We start from the raw sequence: 19,362 nt of genomic DNA on the forward strand, positions 1-19,362 counted from the left end.
TCACCCTGGGCAAGTTTCTTTCCTGCTCTAAGCCTCTATTTCTCCATTTGTGAAATGGGAGGTGGTTTTTTGCAGCTGTTTCTCAAGCATGGTGAAGCATGGCCTCCTTTACTTTGGTCACGATCCAGTACAGGGATTCCCCAGACTGGGGTCCCCTGGGGTCTTGATCACTTCCAAGAGCCTCTCCCATTTCAAGTCTATGTGATAACTCCCTTTGATCCTGGTGGGCCCTAGTCATCATGGGAACTTTGGTTAATGGGTGAAACCTGCTGCAGGGCTTTGGGGGGGAGGCCCAGCCACAATGTCCATGTGTTACTTTTGTTTTCTGAAAAAGGAGACTTGCAGCCAGAAAGCACTGATCAGTGTACTAGACTGGTGGGTCCCTGTGACTTTTTATTACCAGCTCCTGTCTTTCTCCATACCCCTGACTTCGTGTTTCCAATGTTTTTCTCTGCCCAAATGTTAAGTAATAATTCTCTTCATTTTTACTTACCAAAGGCACATATAACTGCCAACCAGAGGTTCTTAATATTAGGCAACAGTGTCACCATACTAAACTGATGTAATTCTACCTACTTCTTACAGAAATCTGACCTTTTAATTATACCTAAGGCTCCATCTTGGGGTAAAAGTGTGATTTTTAAGATCTCTCATACTAATAGTAATAATGGTGGCAGGTATTTATGAGGTGTTTATTACACACCAGGTCCTGTGTTAAGGGCTTTAAATACATAATCTAAGATGTAATACTCCTGGGGGCGAAGTATTGATATTCCCATCTATCAAGTAGGAAATATAGGCTCCTAGAGATTATGAAATGTACACAGGGTAAGATAACTGGTCAGTGGAAGGGCTTCTCTACTTTCAAAATCGACGCTCTGATTTACCTTCCTCTATATCAGCATCCTGAAATAAGTCTGGGAATCTCCATGACTACCTATAAAGACCTCTGGGGATCTGGGGACCCCAATCTGGAGAACCCCTGTACCGGATCATGACCAAAGTAAGGGAGGGCATGCCTCACCAGGATTGAAAAACACCTGCAAAAAAAAGAAAACAGAAACTCTCTACAGAAAATGGTTAACTAGGAAGAAGTTGATGATAAGGGCAGAGAAAATAAAGAAAGGGCTTTTTTTTTTTTTTAACAGGTGGAGGAGGGGGAGTCCTTATAATAATAATAACTACTGTTTGAGTGCTTACCAGTGAGGCACTCTGCTAAGTGCTTTCCATGCCAGCTTTCTACTATTATTCTGATTTTATACCTGAGGAACAAAGGCACAAAAGAGGTAAATAACTTGCTCAAGAGTACCAAAAATAGCTCTGACGTGAACCTGGCAGCCTGATGCTAGAGAAGCTAGATGGTTAGGGCTCACCTCAGACCAGGCAGAGGGCAGCGAGGTGAGCAGCAGCAGGGCGTGTGCGGGCGTGATCCTTGCTGGACGGGCCTGGGGAGGGGGAGGGCGCAGCAGCTCCCCAGCCTCCCCCGCACGCTAACCAGGGAGGCTTCTGCCAGACAGTGAGGTTTCTCTGTGAATGCATGTGTAAGTCTGCATTCCAAAGAAAAACCCTGCACAGAGCACATGCACTATGGAGAGTGGCCCCTTTGTATATATTATCTGTACTGCTTCTCTCTTGCATCTTGAGAGATAATCAGATTTTTTCTGTAAGACACAAAGCCCATGCACTCAAGCTACTTAAAGACACTTTTTTCTGCATGCTCTTGCCTCAGCCCAGAATTTCTTTTCCACAGCTTCTCCATGAAGTGAGAAATTCAATTCGCCCTTTAAGACCCAGCTCACATTTTACTTCCCCTAAGACATCTTTTTGACCCTCTTCTTAGCCCTGAACAAAATCACGTCATCCATTCTGAGTGTTCCCATTACACAGAAGGGGTGACCACACCACTTAAGACCATCTTACATGAGTTCATTGTTTTTTAATTTACAAAGCCTTTTCCTACATTTTTTTCCAATTGGTCACAAGGCAGAAGTTCACATTCCTTTTCGAAACGTCTCAGGGTGCGAAGTACGTCACAGAGCTTAGAACCATGTATTGTCTACCCCGCCCCCATGAGGGTATTCTGTCATCATTCTATGATCAGACACCTCATTTTGCAGCCAAATGTATGAATATTCACACTAAATGAAATGAATAATTACCATATAAAAACTTCCTGTTGGAGTTCCGGTTTTGCCTTCAAGAGTTATGAAAAAACAAAAACAAAACAAATACAAACAACTGTGAGTTTTCAGAGCTTTTTGGATTTTGGAGTTGCAGGTATGAATTTGGATTTGGATCCAAGTCTTTCAGACTCAGTTCGGGGTTCTTTTCACTGACCTGCTAGTTTTATAATCAGAATGTGTGTGTATGTTGTCTCCCTATTAGATTGTGAATTCCATGGAGGGAAGAGAACTTTCAGTCTTAGCACAGTCCCTGGGACCAAAACAGGGTTCAATGCTTCCTAAAGAAATTATCCAATTTTCTTCTCTAGAGAGAAAATGTGGCATAAAAGTGCCAGTCATTTAGGGAACCAGGGGAGAGGTGGCTTGTACTTGATCCTCCTGGTTCTGGGCTGTGTAGGAAAACCCTTGAGGGATGGGTGCAAATAAAAATGGAGATTATCCTTAAGAGAGTTCAGTCTAAGCAAAAACCCACAGCTCTTTTCCTCACAGGGAAGTACAAATCAAATATGCAATAAACGTGCACTTTCTAAAAATCTAGATGACCATGGTCAAGATGAGAATACAGGTAGATCTCAGATCATAGATGAAGGGTAGAGCGTGGGTTTGGAGTGAAATAGGCAGTTCTGGGTTTGAATTCTGCCTGTCAGTCACCAGCTAGACAAACCTCAAAATGCTTGTCTGTGAAATGGGAGGACACTAGAACCTAGCTCACAGGGTTAAATGAGTTAATGTACATAAAGCATTTGCTTGAGTACCTGATACACAGTAGATGCTAAAGAAATGGCAGCTGTTATCAATGGTAGGACTATCCAAGGAAGCCTTTGAAATAATTGCCTGGCTATACTTCTGAAAAGGATCTTTGAATCACTGAAAGGAAGACAAGCATTTTCTTGGAAAATTCAAGTAAATTTAATTCAACAAATGTTTAATGACAGTCCTACTAAGTGTCAGGTAGTATGCCAGGGGGTTTAAAAACAAAAAACAAACAAACAAAAATCTCCTGCCTGGGAGCTCGATGCTGTGGGAACTCACATCTGGGAGAAGTGCTATCTAAGAGCCTTTGTGGTGCTACAGCTGACTGAGGGTTTACCCTGTGGAGGAAGAAAACAAAGGGGGAGCAAAGGGCTTTGGGAGAAGTGATAACTTTAGTTGGGGCTCGAAGGATAAACAGGAATGTACTGGGTGGATCGAGAGAGGAAGGAAGGCTTCCCGGCCAGAGGGAATGACCAAGAATCTGACCTGTCAGTAGACAAGGCAACAGGTGCAGTCTGGATTGGAGCCGTGGGAAGGAGAGGATTGGATAACCTAGAATCTCTTAAATAAGTGGCATTGATGTTATCTGGTGACTAACTCCACATGGGGGGGGGGGGAGTCTCTGATGGCTCCTGGGCTTCTGGTTTGGGCAAGACATAGGGAGGGAGGAAGGGTGGTTTGGAGTGGGGAGGAAGCTTGAAGCGGGTGGCCTGCAATATGGTACGGGTGCTCTGGTCGAGCGTAGAGACCTGGGAGTCAGCTGTGTGTAGGTGGAGTCCAGGGTACTCGGTAAACATGTTTTGGGTGATGGCTGGACAATTAAATGACAACTAATGTTGATAGTTTACTAAGCTCCAGGCATTGTGCTTAACAGTTTACAGACCCGACACCGTTTAGTCCTCAAAACACCTATCTGGAGGGTGTTATCACCCAATTTACAGATTGAAAACTGAAGCTCAGAGAAGTAAAGTAACTTGCACCAGGTTAAATTGTTACTAAGTGGCAAGACTTGATCTGAAGCTTGACTCCAAATCTCAGGCTGCTATACACTAATTTGTGGCCTTCTCGTCCTGAGAGAGATTATTAGGGACTCCCTGGGGTCCAATACATTTGGGAAATGCTAATAGCCGACTAACAGCCCCCCCCCCCATAAGATTCAGACTGCACATTAGAGTCGTAAAGCCTCTGAGAAGTCCTCCAATAAAGAAACCCATGTGGCTTCGTGCAATCCAGAGCTTCCAGAGTTAACTCAGCTGGGCACACTCTTTTCACAGCACACTGGATAACTGCCTGCCCCCCCAAGACAGCAGTTTGAGGAGCCCTGCACTGGGCTACAATCGGCTCCCAGTTCTCTGCTTTTTTTTCTGGGGGGCCGATCGACTCTGTGCTCTGTGCTAGTTGAAACTCACAGAAGTGGGAGGGAAGGAGAGTGAGACAGGGGCGAAGGACTAGGAGATGGACAGTTGAAGCCACAAATGCAGGTGGGTGAAGGCGGCAGGCAGGCCTGACACATGCTGCTCGCCTGGGGGAGGTGTGTTGGTCCAGCTGCGTCTCACCAGGGAGACCAGCCCCAGCCTGCCCCATGGAATGCCATCAATACCACAGACACTGCTGCTCCTGCAGAGTTCTAACAGCGTCGTCAAGGATACCGTTCTGCCGAGACAGGAAGGAAAATGGGGCTGAGTCTGAATTCCAGGAGTTGGACTTCTTGGTGTAATGATAGCAATTTCTTCCTTTTTTTTTTTTTTTTTTTTTTTTAAACTCACCAAAGGAACTGGTGGCTGTGTTGTGGAGTACAAATGAGGCACCCAAACACAGCCTGACTAGATCTCAAGTCACTTCCCCAGGACGTTCAGGGCTTCCCCCTGTGAGTGTAATGGCGCCATGCAACTCAGAGGGATGCCACTGTCTCCACTCAACAGATTCCAGGCTGGATAAGGTCACAATGGCTCCTTTGAGGCCGCGGCTGTACACCTGTGATGCCATATGAACTACAAGGGAGACAAAAGCAGGCAGAAGAAAGAGCCTTTTGAGAGGGGGGAAAAAGAGGCCAGCCCTCTGGGGACGGGCTCGTTGTATGTGCTGTGTAAGGCGGGCACTCGCCAGCACCGCGAAGACAGCTTTCCCGCCTGCTGCATTTAATTAGCGACCATTTGTACTTATCATACATCTTCGATTCGACTCAGTCACCTCCAACGGGCCCATATCATTGTCAGCAGGAAGAACAGTCACAGACCACAGAGACTTTCTCATCTGCTTATTAGAGGGAGCCAAAAAATGTGTGTCCCGTTATAGGGCACTGGGTGAAGGGAACCAACATTTACGTGGCTCTCCCTGGTCTGTCTGCAACCCCATGTCACAGACAAGCTGCCTGCTGTGACTTAGTGAAATGCCTAGCGTGCTGGGTACGTTGTTCTGAGTCTGATTAATAATTAATAACAGGGCATAATTGGGAAATGGTGGAGGAACAAAGTTCTTCAGCTCACAGCTTTTAACAGCTTGTCCCCTGCAGCAGGGCTCGCTGGCGGCCTCAGTTGGTGGGGTTCTAAAGGAGTCCTGAGCCCTCAGGGAAAGCTGCTTTTCCTGAGCAAAGCTCACCTGTTCCATGTCCCCTGGTGTGCCAGCTGCACCCGCTTGCCTCCCTGGGCCTCTTCTGGCTTCCGTGCCTCAAAGTAATCTTGCCCTCCTACCATCCAGGACTATTTGCACAATCATTTTAATGGAAGGGAATCAGAGACTTAGGGCAACTTCTGGAAGTTTCTACACAGGGTTGGCAAAGATACCCTCTCCCTACCTTCTCAACACCTTACTTTCCTTCAGTTAGGATTACCAGGAAGCTTGTAAGCCCCGTAACAGTCTACATCTGCTGACATCAGGGTATTTGCTCGAAGGGAGCTTTAGAATCTCTGTGGCTCAGTTTGCTGAGGCCTAACTCTCCTTGTTACTCCAGAGAGCAGACTGGACCATGGCAGGAGGCAGAGTCCCTGCCTGCAGCTTTTGTCTCTTTGACAGCTACAAAGATGTCCATGTAGCCCGGCCTGGCTGGCTGCTGATTCTGTAACCAACCACGAGCAAAGGGGGCCCTTGGTGAAACCTTGTGCCCAGGACCCCAGATTTCTAGCCACGGCACTGCTCCTGGGAGGTTGCTAGAGCAACCACTGGCAAGCAGGCAGTCCAACTTCAGTTTCATGGAGTTGTCGGAACTGGACAACTGTTGGATCCAAGAGGATTCATGTCTCATAACAATTTCCATGGCTGCAGTATTACGTGAAAAAAATGGTGAGGCCTCACCTTGTTTTGGCAGGAAAAAGTGTTGTGTGGGGAGACTATGGTTTTGAAGTATACGGAAGAGGGAGCGGTGAAGGTTTGTCACTGGCTAGAAGACAGGGCTGGGGGGACAGCATGAATGCTTGTATTTACCACTCCTGACCTTGCTCAAGCCCTTTATCAAAGAATAACTGAAAATACTGGAGACCAGAGTGATTTCCTCACTGTCATGAGTGACAGAGTTGGGACTAGAACCCAGGCCAGTCTCCAATGACAGACTCACCTCATGGCCTCTTTGCTTTTCCTTCTCTAAAATGAGGGCCCTCCTACCCCATCCAGCGTGGGAAAGGCCTGGAAGCATACCAGAGAGCTGCAGGACCTGCTAGGAGAGGGCCAGGCAATCAACAACTTAGAGTTGCAGTGGGTGGCAGAATTCCTCCCAGAAACTCTGGACACAGGGGAAAGCCCCATCTATTGTGTGGCTGCTCAGAGGTGTTCCTGCCAAGTTTCATCTCAGAGGCAAGAATGAGGAAACGAGGGTGCAAGGGCTTTGCCCCAAACCCCACAACCTAGTGTGAAGTCCAGAAGGAAGGTAATGTACAAGTGTTATAGGATGTGGAATCTGGCTTGAGTTTGAATCCTGCGAACTCAGGCTGGTTTCAGCAGATACCTCCTTTGCAGAATTACAACTGAGTACACAGTAGGCATTTAATATTTGTTAATCAGACACACATTTTCTCTTCCCTCTGGGTTTTTGCACATGCAGGTTTTTCTGCTTGGAACATTTCTCTACTTTCTCTCCTCATATACCGCCCAGGTATGTGTATCTTCTGGGGACTCAACTTAGATCTCGTCTTCAGAGGAAGCTTTCTTTGACCACCCCAAGGGAGTCCATAGCACTGTCAACTATCCTGTCACAGCACTTACCCCCCGGCCTGTGGCCACCCGTCTCCTGGACTACAGTGTGACTTCCCTGAAAGCAAAGACCACAGATTATTTGTCTGATTCCTCAGTGCCTAGCAGTCAGTAGGCCCTCAAAGAATAAATGCTGACTAAATTACTAAATCAATGAGTTCTATTTCCTCCCCTTTCATTCATGACAACCATAAAAAGCTCCAGAAGACAAGACAACACAAAGTCCCAGTTTTCAACCGAGTGCCAAAACAGAATGCTAAAATTTTTCTCCAAGTACTATAATTCTGGTTTAAAACCAAGTCACCGGCATAGAGTTGTAGATTTAAACACTGACATCAACTGTAAAAAGAAGGAATCCCCTGAGAGTAAACAGTGCCCTACAGTGAGAACTCACTACCTACACAGCCTGGCTCCCCCACCACCTGCTTCCCCAAATTCCATCTGGCTCAGAGAATGGGTATGTGTCCAAGGGTTTCACAGCTTCATTTCATTTTATGCCAGCAGCAGGCAGGTGAGAAAGCTGTAATGACCAGGATGCCATTTTATGAAAGCTTTAGGATCCTGAAAACGGGAGACAGAAGACAGTATTCTTACGAGGGTGGGGCTGCCATTCCTACGAAGAATAGACTTGGGGTCGTCTGACTGACCTATAATCTCACCTTCTCTTTTGACCTATTCCCAATTTTATCCTCCATCTCATTCACAAAAAACATTTTGGATGGTGGTCATTGTTTTTTCAGGTCTATGTCTATATCAGGGACTTTTAATCAAGGAACAACCTAGTTGTATGATCTTGGACTAGTGACTTTTAAGCTTCTTGAGCCTCAGTTCCCTTGTCTGTAAAATGAGGGTAACAACGACCAAACTGGGTTCTTGTGAGTTTTAAATTCCCAAATACATGTGGAGGACTTAGCCCAATGCCTGCCACACAGTAGGCATACACTATGAGAGCTGCTTTTACCATAAGACCCAGAAAATGCAAAATTCTGAATGGGGACTTTCAGGAACCAAAGGAAAGAGAAGGATATTGAAGTATCTGGGAACGATCTGACAGAGAATCCAGAACTCTGCACAAGGGGTAATGGCCCTGGGGACTTTTGAAATTCCTAGAATGTTTGTCACTCTCCCATGTTGTCATTTTCTCCTGCACATTCTTACTTCATTTAGATCAGTTCAATTCTTTAAATGAAAAAGGGACTAGTACATAGGGGAGTCCATTTCAGAGGAAAAAGAAACTCTAAGAGACCAGGGAAAAAGGCTTAGCAGAGGGGGAACAGCTATAACATTTGGGAGCCAATAGGACAGAAGAGAGGGACATTCCGAATGATGACATGAGAACGGGCAATTCCCGGAGCCTCATTTTGAGAAGTTCCACAACCCCTCAGACCCGAGCAGACTGTTTATCGTTTCCTCCCTGCTGCTCCCAGCCCACACTGCCAGTGTGGCCAACCTTGCCAGTTTGGGGAAGGCTCTGCTTGGACTCTGGGTAGATCCAGGGCCCTACCTGGTGTAACCTGACCCACATACCCAGTTACCAGGATGTTTAAAGGACACCTGATTCTTTTTGTGACACTGTGGTTACCCTAAACCGCCTAAGACATGACTACAAAGAAGAGAATCCCAGTCTCTGGCCTCAGTCCATACACGAACAAGTCAAATCACCTGAATCTGGGTCAGAAGGGAAAGCGGCCGTTTTGGGGCAGAGGCAGAATTACTGCCTGCCTGACAGTCCACATCCACAGGGAAATGGTTTTCAACGCTGGTCTGGGCATCGGAGTCACTCGGAGAGCTTTACAAAACACAGATTTCAGGGCCATCCTAGACTTACTATGTACTTCAGGGGTGGCACCTGGGAATATGTAGTTTCAAAAAGTGCCATAGGTGACTGAGATGTGAAGCTAAGGTTGAATGCAATGCTTCATGGAAGTACCACGTTTTTTGAACTTCTGGGAAATGACTAGGGCTCCACACAAGGAAACAAGACAGCTGTCTTTTTTTCCCTAAGTGGCATCTGCAACCAGTCTGTCCCAGCTTCCCTGGCCCTCCAAGCGGAGGTGATCAATCAGGAGGCAACTGCATTTAACTTCCCAGGCCTTTCCTCAGCGTCCCCAAACATCGGAGATGCCTTCCTCCTCACCACAGAACTCCACAAAAGGTGCACTTCTTACTGAAATCGGATACAGATGTAGTAGCACCACATAAATCACAAGCCTGCGAGAGAGGCATTCCACGGTTCCTGTTTGGGGTGCATTCCTGGAAAGCAGTGCTCATCAGAGCTTTACCAGCTCATTACAGCAGTCCTATGTGATTTATGACGTATGATCAACATACAATTTGGGGTATATCGCTGATTTATTACTTATGAGCAACATACAAGTTGGCGTTTATTGACTGATGAGTCTTCTCAAAATTCTTTTGGTCTCAATATTCAAATGGTGGATGTAGCTAAACTGAATATATAACCTTGAATTTATCAGAATTTTATCCCTTCAGGCTGTCCAAACATCCAGCTTGCCTTTTTTTTTTAAGTAAAAATATAGACTGCTTCATGAATTTGTGTGCCATCCTTGTGCAGGGACCATGCTAATCTTCTCTGTATTGTTCCAATTTAATATATGTGCTATGGAGGTGAGCACTCGAGCCTGTATTTTAATCATGAAAATAATTCCATTTGCCTATCCTCTGGAAAACAATCAAACCACCTGCTGGGAATCAAAGAGTTGTAAATAAAGGACTGCAGGGGAGTATGCAGGTACTTTTTGGTGGACAGCATTAGACTGATCTCAGCTGATTAGCACTATGAGCGATGGCTGTATTGTCTCGATTGTAAAGGTGACGAAACCAAGGTCCAGAGAACCTCAATAGCTTGTCAAACACACACACAGATATGACAAGGACAAAGATTTGACCCCAGGTCTTCTGAGTTCTAGATCAGCGCTTTTATTTTAGCTCCACTATAGTGACTCCACTAGCCCTTTTGAATGGCTATACAGGCAGACCTCGGAGATACTGTGGGTTCAGTTCCAGGCCACCGCAGTATAGTAAGTATAGCAATAAAGTGAGTTGTAATCTTTGCTGGTATAGAGACTTGCCTTCAACTGGTAAGAAACCCAACATCTGTAAAGCTCAATAAAGCGAAGTGCAATGAAACGAGGTATGCCTATAGTTACTTATGTGCAGATTTATAATGGTTGACAATTCACATACTGTTTTTATCAGCCACATGTAAAAATCATAGATTAAAATCTAACAGAATTTTAAGAGGACATAATTATAAAAGTAATGAAGACTCAGAGGGGCTGAGTGAATTGTCCAAGATCAAACTGCTACTAGGAGGCTGAGTCTGTATTCGACGTTAGGTCTGTGTTGGCTTCAAAACAGGAGCACTTTCTAACTAGTTAAAGGCACATATACAGCGCCGTGGAGAGGAAATCTCATGAGAACAGGAGTCAGAAGCCACGGGTTCCCACTCCTGTTCCAATCGTTATTAGTTATAGCACTTCAGACAAGTCCCTCGTCCTCTGTAAAATGGAAACAATGATCTCTGACTTAACTTTACTGAGAAGTGAAGAGCCAAATGTAAAAGTATTCTGAAAATCCCCTCCAAAAAATAACAGAAGGTAAGAACTCAGGCGGATCAGTCAGTCAGACCTGGATTCAAATTCAGACTCTGCTACTTACTGGCTGTGGGACTTTCGGCAAGTGATGTGACCTCTCTTATGCCTCAGTTTTTACATCTGCAAAGTGGGGCTAAATCAAGTACCCACCAAGAAGGTTGGATTAAATGAGCTCATCTATTGACACAGGCTTTACCTGACACAGTAGTCCTCGACCAAAAAACGTCAGCCATTATTATGATAATATGCCTCTCGGGTCTTCAACTTCTAAGAAGTATGGACTTTCTGAACTACCAATGTGCCCTGGGCATCAGTTTCGGTCCTATTATTCTCTACCTTCTTCCTCGGACCCTGCCCCGCCCTGCCCAGTCCCCCTTCTCCACAGCCGTCTTAAAACCCTCCAGGAACCCCAGTCCCCTTGCCTCCTTCCGGCGCCGTCTCTTACTCGACGACGTTGGTTGGGTGCCCGTGGTCCCCGTAGACCAGAGCCCGGACCCGGGAGGGCTCGGCAGCTGCGGAGTAGGAGGCAGCCGCCGACCAACGGCGGCCGCAAGCGCGGAGCAGTCCCCGCCGCACCTGGGCCCGGGTTCGCGCCCCCGACAGCGCGCCGCAGACCCACATGTTTGTCCCAGTCAACTAAGTGCCGGACACCCGGGAACGTCATCTTCCCGCGACAGCGCGCTGTTCCCCGCCCCCACCCCCGCCGCGTGGCCACGCCCCTTGCTCCTTTTAAAGGGCTGTCCCCTTCCTCTGCTGCCCGCGCGGTGGCGCCTGGTGAAACTGTGCGGGGAGCAAGGGGTGGGCGGGGGAGAGACCTGTGGGAGTCGCAGAGATTTCGAGCTCGCCAAAGTTGACCTCCTAGTAAGGAGAGTGTGAGACTGACCCAAAGCTGTGCCTACAGTCTGCGATTTGGTGTTTGATTTGAGGGAAGACATTTCCTCTCTCCTGGCCTCAGTTTCTCCTTCTCCCCACCATTTATTGAGTGCTCACTGTGCCAGGCCCTGCAAGGCCTTATCTCATTTAATTTCCACTATATTCTAATAACATAGGGAGGCAAAGCTGACTTCCCTTACACTGATTGTAGTACATGTAAGCTGATGTGGAGACAAGAGTACTGGGTTTGGAGTTAGAAGATTTAGGTTCAAATCCCAGTCCTGCGGGTTCCTAGCTTAGCCACCTTGGGCAAGTGACTGAAACTCCGAGTCTGTTTTCTCATCGGTACAAAGGGGAGAATACACCGCCTTCAAGATTGTTGTGAGGATTGGTTGAAACAATAGCGTGATGTGATCGTGGCTGGGAAAGCACTTTGTAAAACGCTAAGTGTGTGCAGATATAAGGGAGGGATCACAAGCAGGAGGTCCCGGTCTCAAAATGCTCACAGTGTCAAAAGGGATTAAGTAGGACAACCGAAGTGCTTTGTGAAAAGATGTAGCCCAGTAAAGACACTGGGTCATATTTTTGGTGAAGACACGAGCATAACTAAAACCCCAGTTGAATGTTAGAGCGTGGTAGAGGGCACTGCTGGAGTCAAGGAGAGAGGTGCTCTGGGATGGGGATGGGACTGGGGTAGAGGTTCCTGAGGAGGTGCTGTTGGAGCCAGTCCTGTGACTCAGAAATCTCCCAAATGCATAAAAACCACCCTAGGTTCCATCTCAGACCTACTGCATTAGAGCCTTGGGGAGGGGTCCAGGAATGGACATTTCTTATGAGCCCACAGGAATATTCTGATGCAGCTGATCCAGAGAACAGGCTTTTAGAAACACTGAGCCAGGGCTTTGAAGGATAAAGACAGTTCCTTTCTCTGGATTTTGTTGACCCAAAGCTTGCCAACTCAGAGCCTTTCCTCTGAGGAAGGGAAGAAAGCAAAGTGCTGTGATGAAGGATGCAGGCTGGATTCTGGCAAATCTGGATTTGAGTCCTGGCTCTGCCACTTGTCAGCCATTTGATTTTGGAAAAGTCACTTCACCTCTCTGCGTCTCCATTTCCTTATCCTTAAAATGAAGGAAATAATAGTGTCCGTTTCAAGACTGTTGTGGAGATCAAGTGAGATATTATTCACTTCACTTGAAGCACTCAGCACAAGAATGCATGGCACATAAAAGCATTTGATGAATATTATGAGGGGGTCACTGTGAAGACTAAATGAGAAATATCACATGTAAAACACCCAGACCAGGGTCTGGCTCATAGTATGTGCTCAAAAAGTGCTTGTACTTGTTTTTATTATAAAGTCGGTGTCCCACGATGGATGAAAGACTTAATCCCACACTGGGCGTGCGCATGTACACATACACACACACACACACACACACACACACACTACCCAGTCTTGCTTATCTTCTATTTTCATGGTGACACATACACAGGTCAACTTCTGTTGGAAGACTTTCTAGGTGACATTGAGCTGTTGACATTATCTTCTGTACCAAATTGGCTCCTCTGAGTTCCCTGGGCAACCTGGCCAGGAAGCCTGGAAAGTCATCCAGCTAGTCTTCTTCCTCAGGGCTGGCTTGAGTCCCCCCATCCATCCTGATCACCCTCACTTTTGGTCCTGGCCATCAGCTCTTATTCGAACTATGTCAACAGCTTTCTTCCTGAGATTCTCTCCCTTCTTTCTCCCTCTCCAATTCCTTCTTTTTCAGGCTTCCAGAATGATGTTTTTCCTCCTAACAGAAAGACCAGGTTTTGTCTTTCCTTTGCTTGAAATCCATCTGTGACTCCCCAATATTTAGGGAGAGCCAGAGGCTACAGTTCTTTGTAGAACATCATGAACTATTGATATATTAAAATTGTAAACAAAACTATGATTCTATGCTAATTCTATCCTTCTTTCACACTATTGACACGTACTAAAATCTTCAGAAAAATGTATGGAGGAAAAACACCTTAAAATGAAAAAGTTATATTCATTGTAATTAATCTCCTGCTTTTCAAATTAGAAAAATATGACTATGGTTTTAATTCATTGGCAAACCCCAACTCGAGCACTTGAGTCTCCCTATGGGCAAGTTTGAGAACCACTGATCTAGGGGTTCAAGTCCAATCACCCTGACTTTGCATAAGACCTTTGCACTTTGACTCCTACAGTGTCTTTATCTTCTGCTGTTGGACTGTGCATAATCTATGAGTGATCCAATTACACCTGATACCCACTTTCCCCTGTACCTCCATGTCTTGTGCCTTTATTTAGCTTGCTCCTTCTATCTGAAAGGCTTTTCTCTGCCTTGCTTATCTGGGAAACTCCAGGTTTGAAACTCCAGGTTTCAAATATAATGTCTTTGATGCTATTTCCCAAACCTTTAGGCTGAGTCAACCCCTGCAGCCTTTGCGTTTTCTCTGAACTGGTGTTATGGCCTTTAGGACTCAGTCTCTTATTTATTCATGTGCCCATTTCCTGATCCAGGCAAGAGAAGAACCATGTTTGGCGCATCTCCGTGACACCAGCACCCAATATAGGGCCTGGCACACGGCATGTGTCATAAATATTCCATGAGTTGAAAGTAATTGAATTTCCCCATGGCCTGGCCCTGTCTTTGGTGCCGTCTCCTTTTCCTTAGATTTGGGTCATTCCAGGCAGGGACTTTCCTTTTCCCTTCCCTCTTCTTTCCAGGATTATAGAACTTTGTGGTTTTTTTCAAGTGAAGCAGAATGTTCTCTTTTCATCTGTTGCTTATATTCTTTCTCCTTCCATCACAATCTCTGTCCTGCAGACTTCCCCTGCACAAAGAATGGAGGGGTGTGGAGTCAGTCAGGTCTAGGTTTGAGTCCTGGGCCCCCATTTACTAGTTGTGTGACCTTCGGCAAATGCCTTATGTTCTCTGAGCCTTGGTTTCCATATCCAAAAAAAGTGGAATCAGTGGTAAAACCTTGTCACAAGGCTCCTACAAGAGTCCTCTGCAAACAGCAGCATTCTTGGTTGTCTCTGCTGTTTACCAGATTTCTCTACTTGAGTTTCCTTTTCTGCATAGTCCTTTCTGTCTCTTCTCTGCTCCGGCATCTCTCTGGCTCCATTTCTTCCCCATCACTTTTTTCTTGCTTCTGTCTCTCTCCGAGACTCTCTCTATTTAATTATCTGTCCTTGGTTCTTGCCTGCTGTCTTTTTGGCCCTTCCTGGCTCAGCCTGGAACTCATCGGTGCTCACAAAAGAGGAGACTAAGAGCCCAGGAGCCCGCAGCCCTGCCTCCTGTAGGCCCAGGGCAACCTTGGTTGTGCCAACCTCATGGAGCATACAGGGAGCTAAGACAGTGTACAGGGAGGCCTAGACACACCTTGAACTTCCAGGCTCGGTACAATGTCACTGCCCGTTAATTAGACCCAATTGCCCATTCATCTCTGCCTCCACAGCCTGTACTCCATTTGGCTGCTTGGGGAACTTTTTTTTTTTTAAATAAAAATGAGAGGTCAAACGTTTTCCTTTTCTGCTTAATGCTTCAATGGCTTCTCATTACTCTTAGGGTTTAACCCAAAGCCTCATGATTTTCTATATGACCTGCAGACCCTGCCAGCCTCTCCAGCTACACCTGTCCCCACTTTTTTCCCTACTCACTCCATTCCAGCCACCTTGGCCTTGCTGTCCTCAAAGGCACAAACTTTGGCCTTTGCACAGGCTGTCCTCTCTGGCTGCAGTGTTCCTCCTCAGTGAGGGCTTGAGGCTAGCTCCTTCTCATATTTCAGGTGTCAGCTCAAACGTCACCGTGTCATTTCTTCATGGAATCCCTCTCAGATCACCTTAACTAAAGTAGACCCCCCACCCCTCCAATTATTTATCGCAATACTCCATTCATTTCCTTCAGAGTACACATCTTAGATTGTAAGTATATATTTATTTGCACATTTGCTATTGGCATCTCCCACTAAAATATAAGCTTCATGAAGGCAAGGACAATGTCTACATTCATTCATTCATCCATCCATCCATCCATCCATCCATCCAATATTTATTGAGCACCAACTACATAGCAGATACCAAGCACTGGGATACAAGACAGAGTCCTTACCCTTAGGGAGCTCATGTTCTAGAGGTGGAGAAAAATAATGAATACATCATATAGTAGATGCTCTGTTTAAAACTGCAGTAATCTTTCCCCTTCACTCTTTCTCTCCCCCATTTCTCTGGTATATCACTGTCTCATATACCATGGAAGTTGCTTTTTTGGGGGGTCGTTTATTGTTCTTGTTTTACCACTGAAATGTAAGCTCCATGAGGGTAGGGATTTTTGTCTGTTTTATATCTTCAATTTAGCTTACAGTAATTTTGAATAAATGAATCAGTCTCCAGATTGGTTCCAGATGGACAGCAGTTCTCAGCCCCAATTCAATTCAAGACAGATGACCTTGATTCAAATCTTGGTGCTGCTGCATACTAATACATAACCTTGGAAAAGTAACTTCTCTCTCTGTAGCTCAATTTCCTCAACTGTATAACGGGAACGATAGTGGTGAGGATTAAATGAGCCCATGTGGGTGAAGCACAAAGGTGTCTGGTCTTACATAGTAATGGATAACTAGTTTGTGGTCTTTGTACAGGGCTTACACAGGATAGAGGCCTAAATAATACTTAACCTGTGTGGCCAGAGGGCAGACTAGAACCAATGAGAGTGAGGGAGGGAAGCGGACTTCATAGCATGAAAAGGAAGAACTTTCTCAAAGTCGGCATTGCAAGGAGAAAAAAATGAATCCACTATGATAGTTGAAGACTTCAACACCCCTCTGTCAGAAATGAACATTTCCAGCAGGCGGGAAATCAGTAAGGACATAGTTGAACTCCATAACATCATCAATCAACTGGATATAATGGGTATCTATAGACTACTTCATCCAACAATAGCAGAATACACATTTTTCAAAACCTCACTTGTAATATTCTACAAACAGACCACATTCTGGTCCATAAAACACACCTTAACAAATTCAGAAGACTAGAACACATACACTGATAGCTCTTAGACCACAATGGAATTAAACTACAAGTCAATAACAGAAAGGTAAATTGAAAATTCTCAAATATTTGGAGATTAAAGATTAAGTAACACACTTCTAAATAACACATGGGTCAAAGAAGAAATCTCAAGAGAAACTTAAAAATGTTTTGAACTAAATGAAAATGAAAACACAACTTATCAAAATTTGTGGGATGCAGCAAAAGCGGTGCATATAGGGGAATCTGCATAAATAAGAAAAGAAGAGAGATCTAAAATCAACCATCCAAGTTTCTGCCTTAGGAAACTAAAAAAAGAAGAGCAAATTAAATCCAAAGGAAGCAGAAGAAAAATAATAAAAAATTGGAGCAGAAATCAGTGAAACGGAAAACAGGAAATCAATAGAGAGAAATCAACCAAACCAAAAGCTGATTCTTTGAAAAGATCAATAAATCAATAAGCCTCTAGCCAGACTAACTAAGAAAAGAAGAGAGAGGACACACATTACTAATATCAGAAATGAAGGGGTGGGGAATCACTACAGATCCCATAGACATTAAAAAGATAACATGAACAACTCTAAAAGTTAGCATTTCCAAAGACCCAACAACCAGCTACTGGTAGGTGATGAGCGCCCGTCCTTGGAGGTAGGTATGAGCGCACATTTGGAGGAGTCTAGGTAGAGGGGATGATCTACCTAGCATCAGACAGAGTAGAGTGGCGGGGTGTCTTTGGGTCTCTGTCTCTGGGAGCACTGTGCGAGAGGTAGGCGTGGGCAGTGAGCTTGCTCGCTTGAGAAGGTCGACGCCAGCTCAGTGCAGAGGCGGGTGGGGTCCAGGCCCAGCTTGGGACCTCCAGGAGTGAGTACAGAAGTGGGGGAGGGGCGCGGGAAACCTGAACGGGCAGCGGCACGCGCGACTGCCAGCAGGGGGCGCCGCGAGACCGCGCAAAGCGCAGCCGGGTCTGACGTCAGCGCCCCGCTTGCTTGGGCTCCCGCTCTGGACTCCGCGCCAGTCCCGCTCCGCGCCGCGCTGCTTCTCTCCGGCTCTGGCTCGCCTCGGGCTCGGCTCGGGCTCCGGCGGTGCCCCCCGCGCCGGGCCCCGGGGCAGGCGGCGGCGCATCATGGCCCGCGCCCAGGCTCTCGTCCTGGCGCTCACCTTCCAGCTCTGCGCGCCGGAGACCGAGACTCCGGCAGGTAAGCGAGTGTCGGTCGGACCAAGCTTGCCCCGCGGAGTCCCCGGGCCCGTGGCGTAGATCGGCAGAAAGTGTGAGTGTTGGGTGAACGGGCGTTACGAGCCTACTCCGTGTGTGTGTCTGAGTGTTGAATGTGCGATCCTGTGCTCAGGATATTCCGTGTCTGCGAATGTTGTGTGTCCGTGAGTTGTGTGTGTGCAAGAAAAGGTGCTGTGTATGTTGTGTGTCCACGAGTACGTTGGAGGGAATGTTGTGTGCATCGAGGCGTTGGGTGTGAGCTGAGGGTCTGTGTGTCTGCCAGTGTGTAGTGTTTGTGCGGCCAAGTAGGATGTGTGTCCGTTGTGTGTGCATCTGAGTTTGCTTGTGTGGCCGGAGTTGTATCTGCTATGTGTTGCATTTGTTTGCATTTTGTACGCCGTGGCAGGGAGTGCTGTTTGTTGTGTGTCTGAGACTGTGTGTGTGTTTGTGTTATGCGTGTGGCCGAGAGTGTTCAGTGGATTTTTGCCCGCGTGTGGATCAGGGAACGCGAGTGTGGTGTGTGTGCTTGTGAGATCCGTGTACGTGTGTGAAGGCGTGGGAACGGGCCCGGAACGTGTGTCGGTGCGTTGTGTGCGCGATGTGTACGTGAGGGAGTGTCTGGGGTTAGTGGTGTGCGCCTCCGGGGGCTGCGTGGGTCCGAGTGAATGCCAAGTGTGCCGAGAATGCGTGTATAGGAGCGTGTCTGGAGCGGATGTGTGTGTGAGTGTGTCCGTGCGTGCTGGCTGCGTGTCCAGGAATGTGGCGAGTGTGGTGCGCTCCTGCGCCGTGGCCGTGTGCGAGGGGCGCGGGTCCGCCCGAGGGGCTGGTGGCAGAATGTGTGTATGTGTCCCGCGTGTGTGCGTGTGTGGCGCGCGGGCCCGGAACAAGTTGTCGAGGCGGCGTCCGGGTCCCTCCCCGGTCGGGCCGGGCAGAAGGCTCGCGAGGGAGTAATGGGGGCCCCGCGGCCGCCGACTCCGACATGTCGGGCGGTTTGTTGTTTCGCAAGTTCCGCGCGGCGCTGGCAGGCGGCTGATCCAAGGCGGCGCCCGGGCTGCGGGGCGCCGGGCGGGTGGCGGGGAGAGCCGGGATCGGGAGGCGGACGTGAGGGGCCGCGGGGAGGGCTGGGCCTGCGGGCGCTCCTGGGGGCACAGGGCCGCGGCGGCAGCCGGTCGCCCGGCGGGGGCCGGGCCCGGGCGGGGCTGCGACGTCCAGGCGCGGGCAGGGCCTGGCTCTCCGCCGCCGGACGGCGCCCGCTCCGGTTGCTCGCAGGAGGCGCGGAGGACACCGGGGTCTCCCGGGACACTCCCTTGGTCCACTCCGCAACTTTGTTCGGTCTCCCCGCCGGCCAGGACCCCCGTACGTGTGAGAGTGTGTACCGGTGTCTCTGTGTTTGTGTGCTGTGTGCGATCGCACAATCTCTGGGTGTGTTTCGGAGTGTGGTGTCTTTTGGGGGTGTGTGTGTGAGTGTGTGTGAGGTGTACCTGTGATCGCGTATCA

At 47.5% G+C, this 19,362-nt stretch overlaps 2 protein-coding genes and 1 non-coding gene across 10 annotated transcripts in view; 1 reads left to right on the plus strand and 2 right to left on the minus strand.

The window, feature by feature from the left end:
• MECR (mitochondrial trans-2-enoyl-CoA reductase) overlaps positions 1–11,403 on the minus strand; it is a 33,207-nt gene extending 21,804 nt beyond the window's left edge. For 2 of the 4 annotated variants that reach the window (XR_016018595.1, XM_088790801.1), the window contains exon 1: positions 11,158–11,403. Coding sequence is in view for 2 of the 4 variants with exons in the window: in XM_088790801.1 (XP_088646927.1) it covers positions 11,158–11,399 (242 nt within the window). In the remaining 2 variants the exon portion in view is untranslated. Of the gene's footprint in view, positions 1–4,702; positions 4,826–11,157 lie in introns of those variants that run through there. The other 2 variants (XM_088790802.1, XM_088790803.1) reach the window with 2 other exon arrangements.
• Positions 9,649–9,754, minus strand: LOC148755594 (U6 spliceosomal RNA). Its single transcript, XR_016018806.1, has one exon. It is a non-coding gene; the product is annotated as a U6 spliceosomal RNA (small nuclear RNA).
• Positions 11,404–17,654: 6,251 nt separating the features above from the next.
• Positions 17,655–19,362, plus strand: part of PTPRU (protein tyrosine phosphatase receptor type U) — a 77,607-nt gene continuing 75,899 nt past the window's right edge. For 4 of the 5 annotated variants that reach the window (XM_088790806.1, XM_088790807.1, XM_088790808.1 and 1 more), the window contains exon 1: positions 17,660–17,848. In XM_088790806.1, the coding sequence (XP_088646932.1) occupies positions 17,776–17,848 (73 nt within the window). In that variant the 5' untranslated portion in view covers positions 17,660–17,775. Of the gene's footprint in view, positions 17,849–19,362 lie in introns of all 5 variants that reach the window. The other variant, XM_088790809.1, reaches the window with a different exon arrangement.

This window comes from Rhinolophus sinicus, chromosome 14, assembly GCF_057876585.1.
Source record: "Rhinolophus sinicus isolate RSI-liver-muscle chromosome 14, RSI-T2T, whole genome shotgun sequence".
NCBI lineage: Eukaryota > Metazoa > Chordata > Mammalia > Chiroptera > Rhinolophidae > Rhinolophus > Rhinolophus sinicus.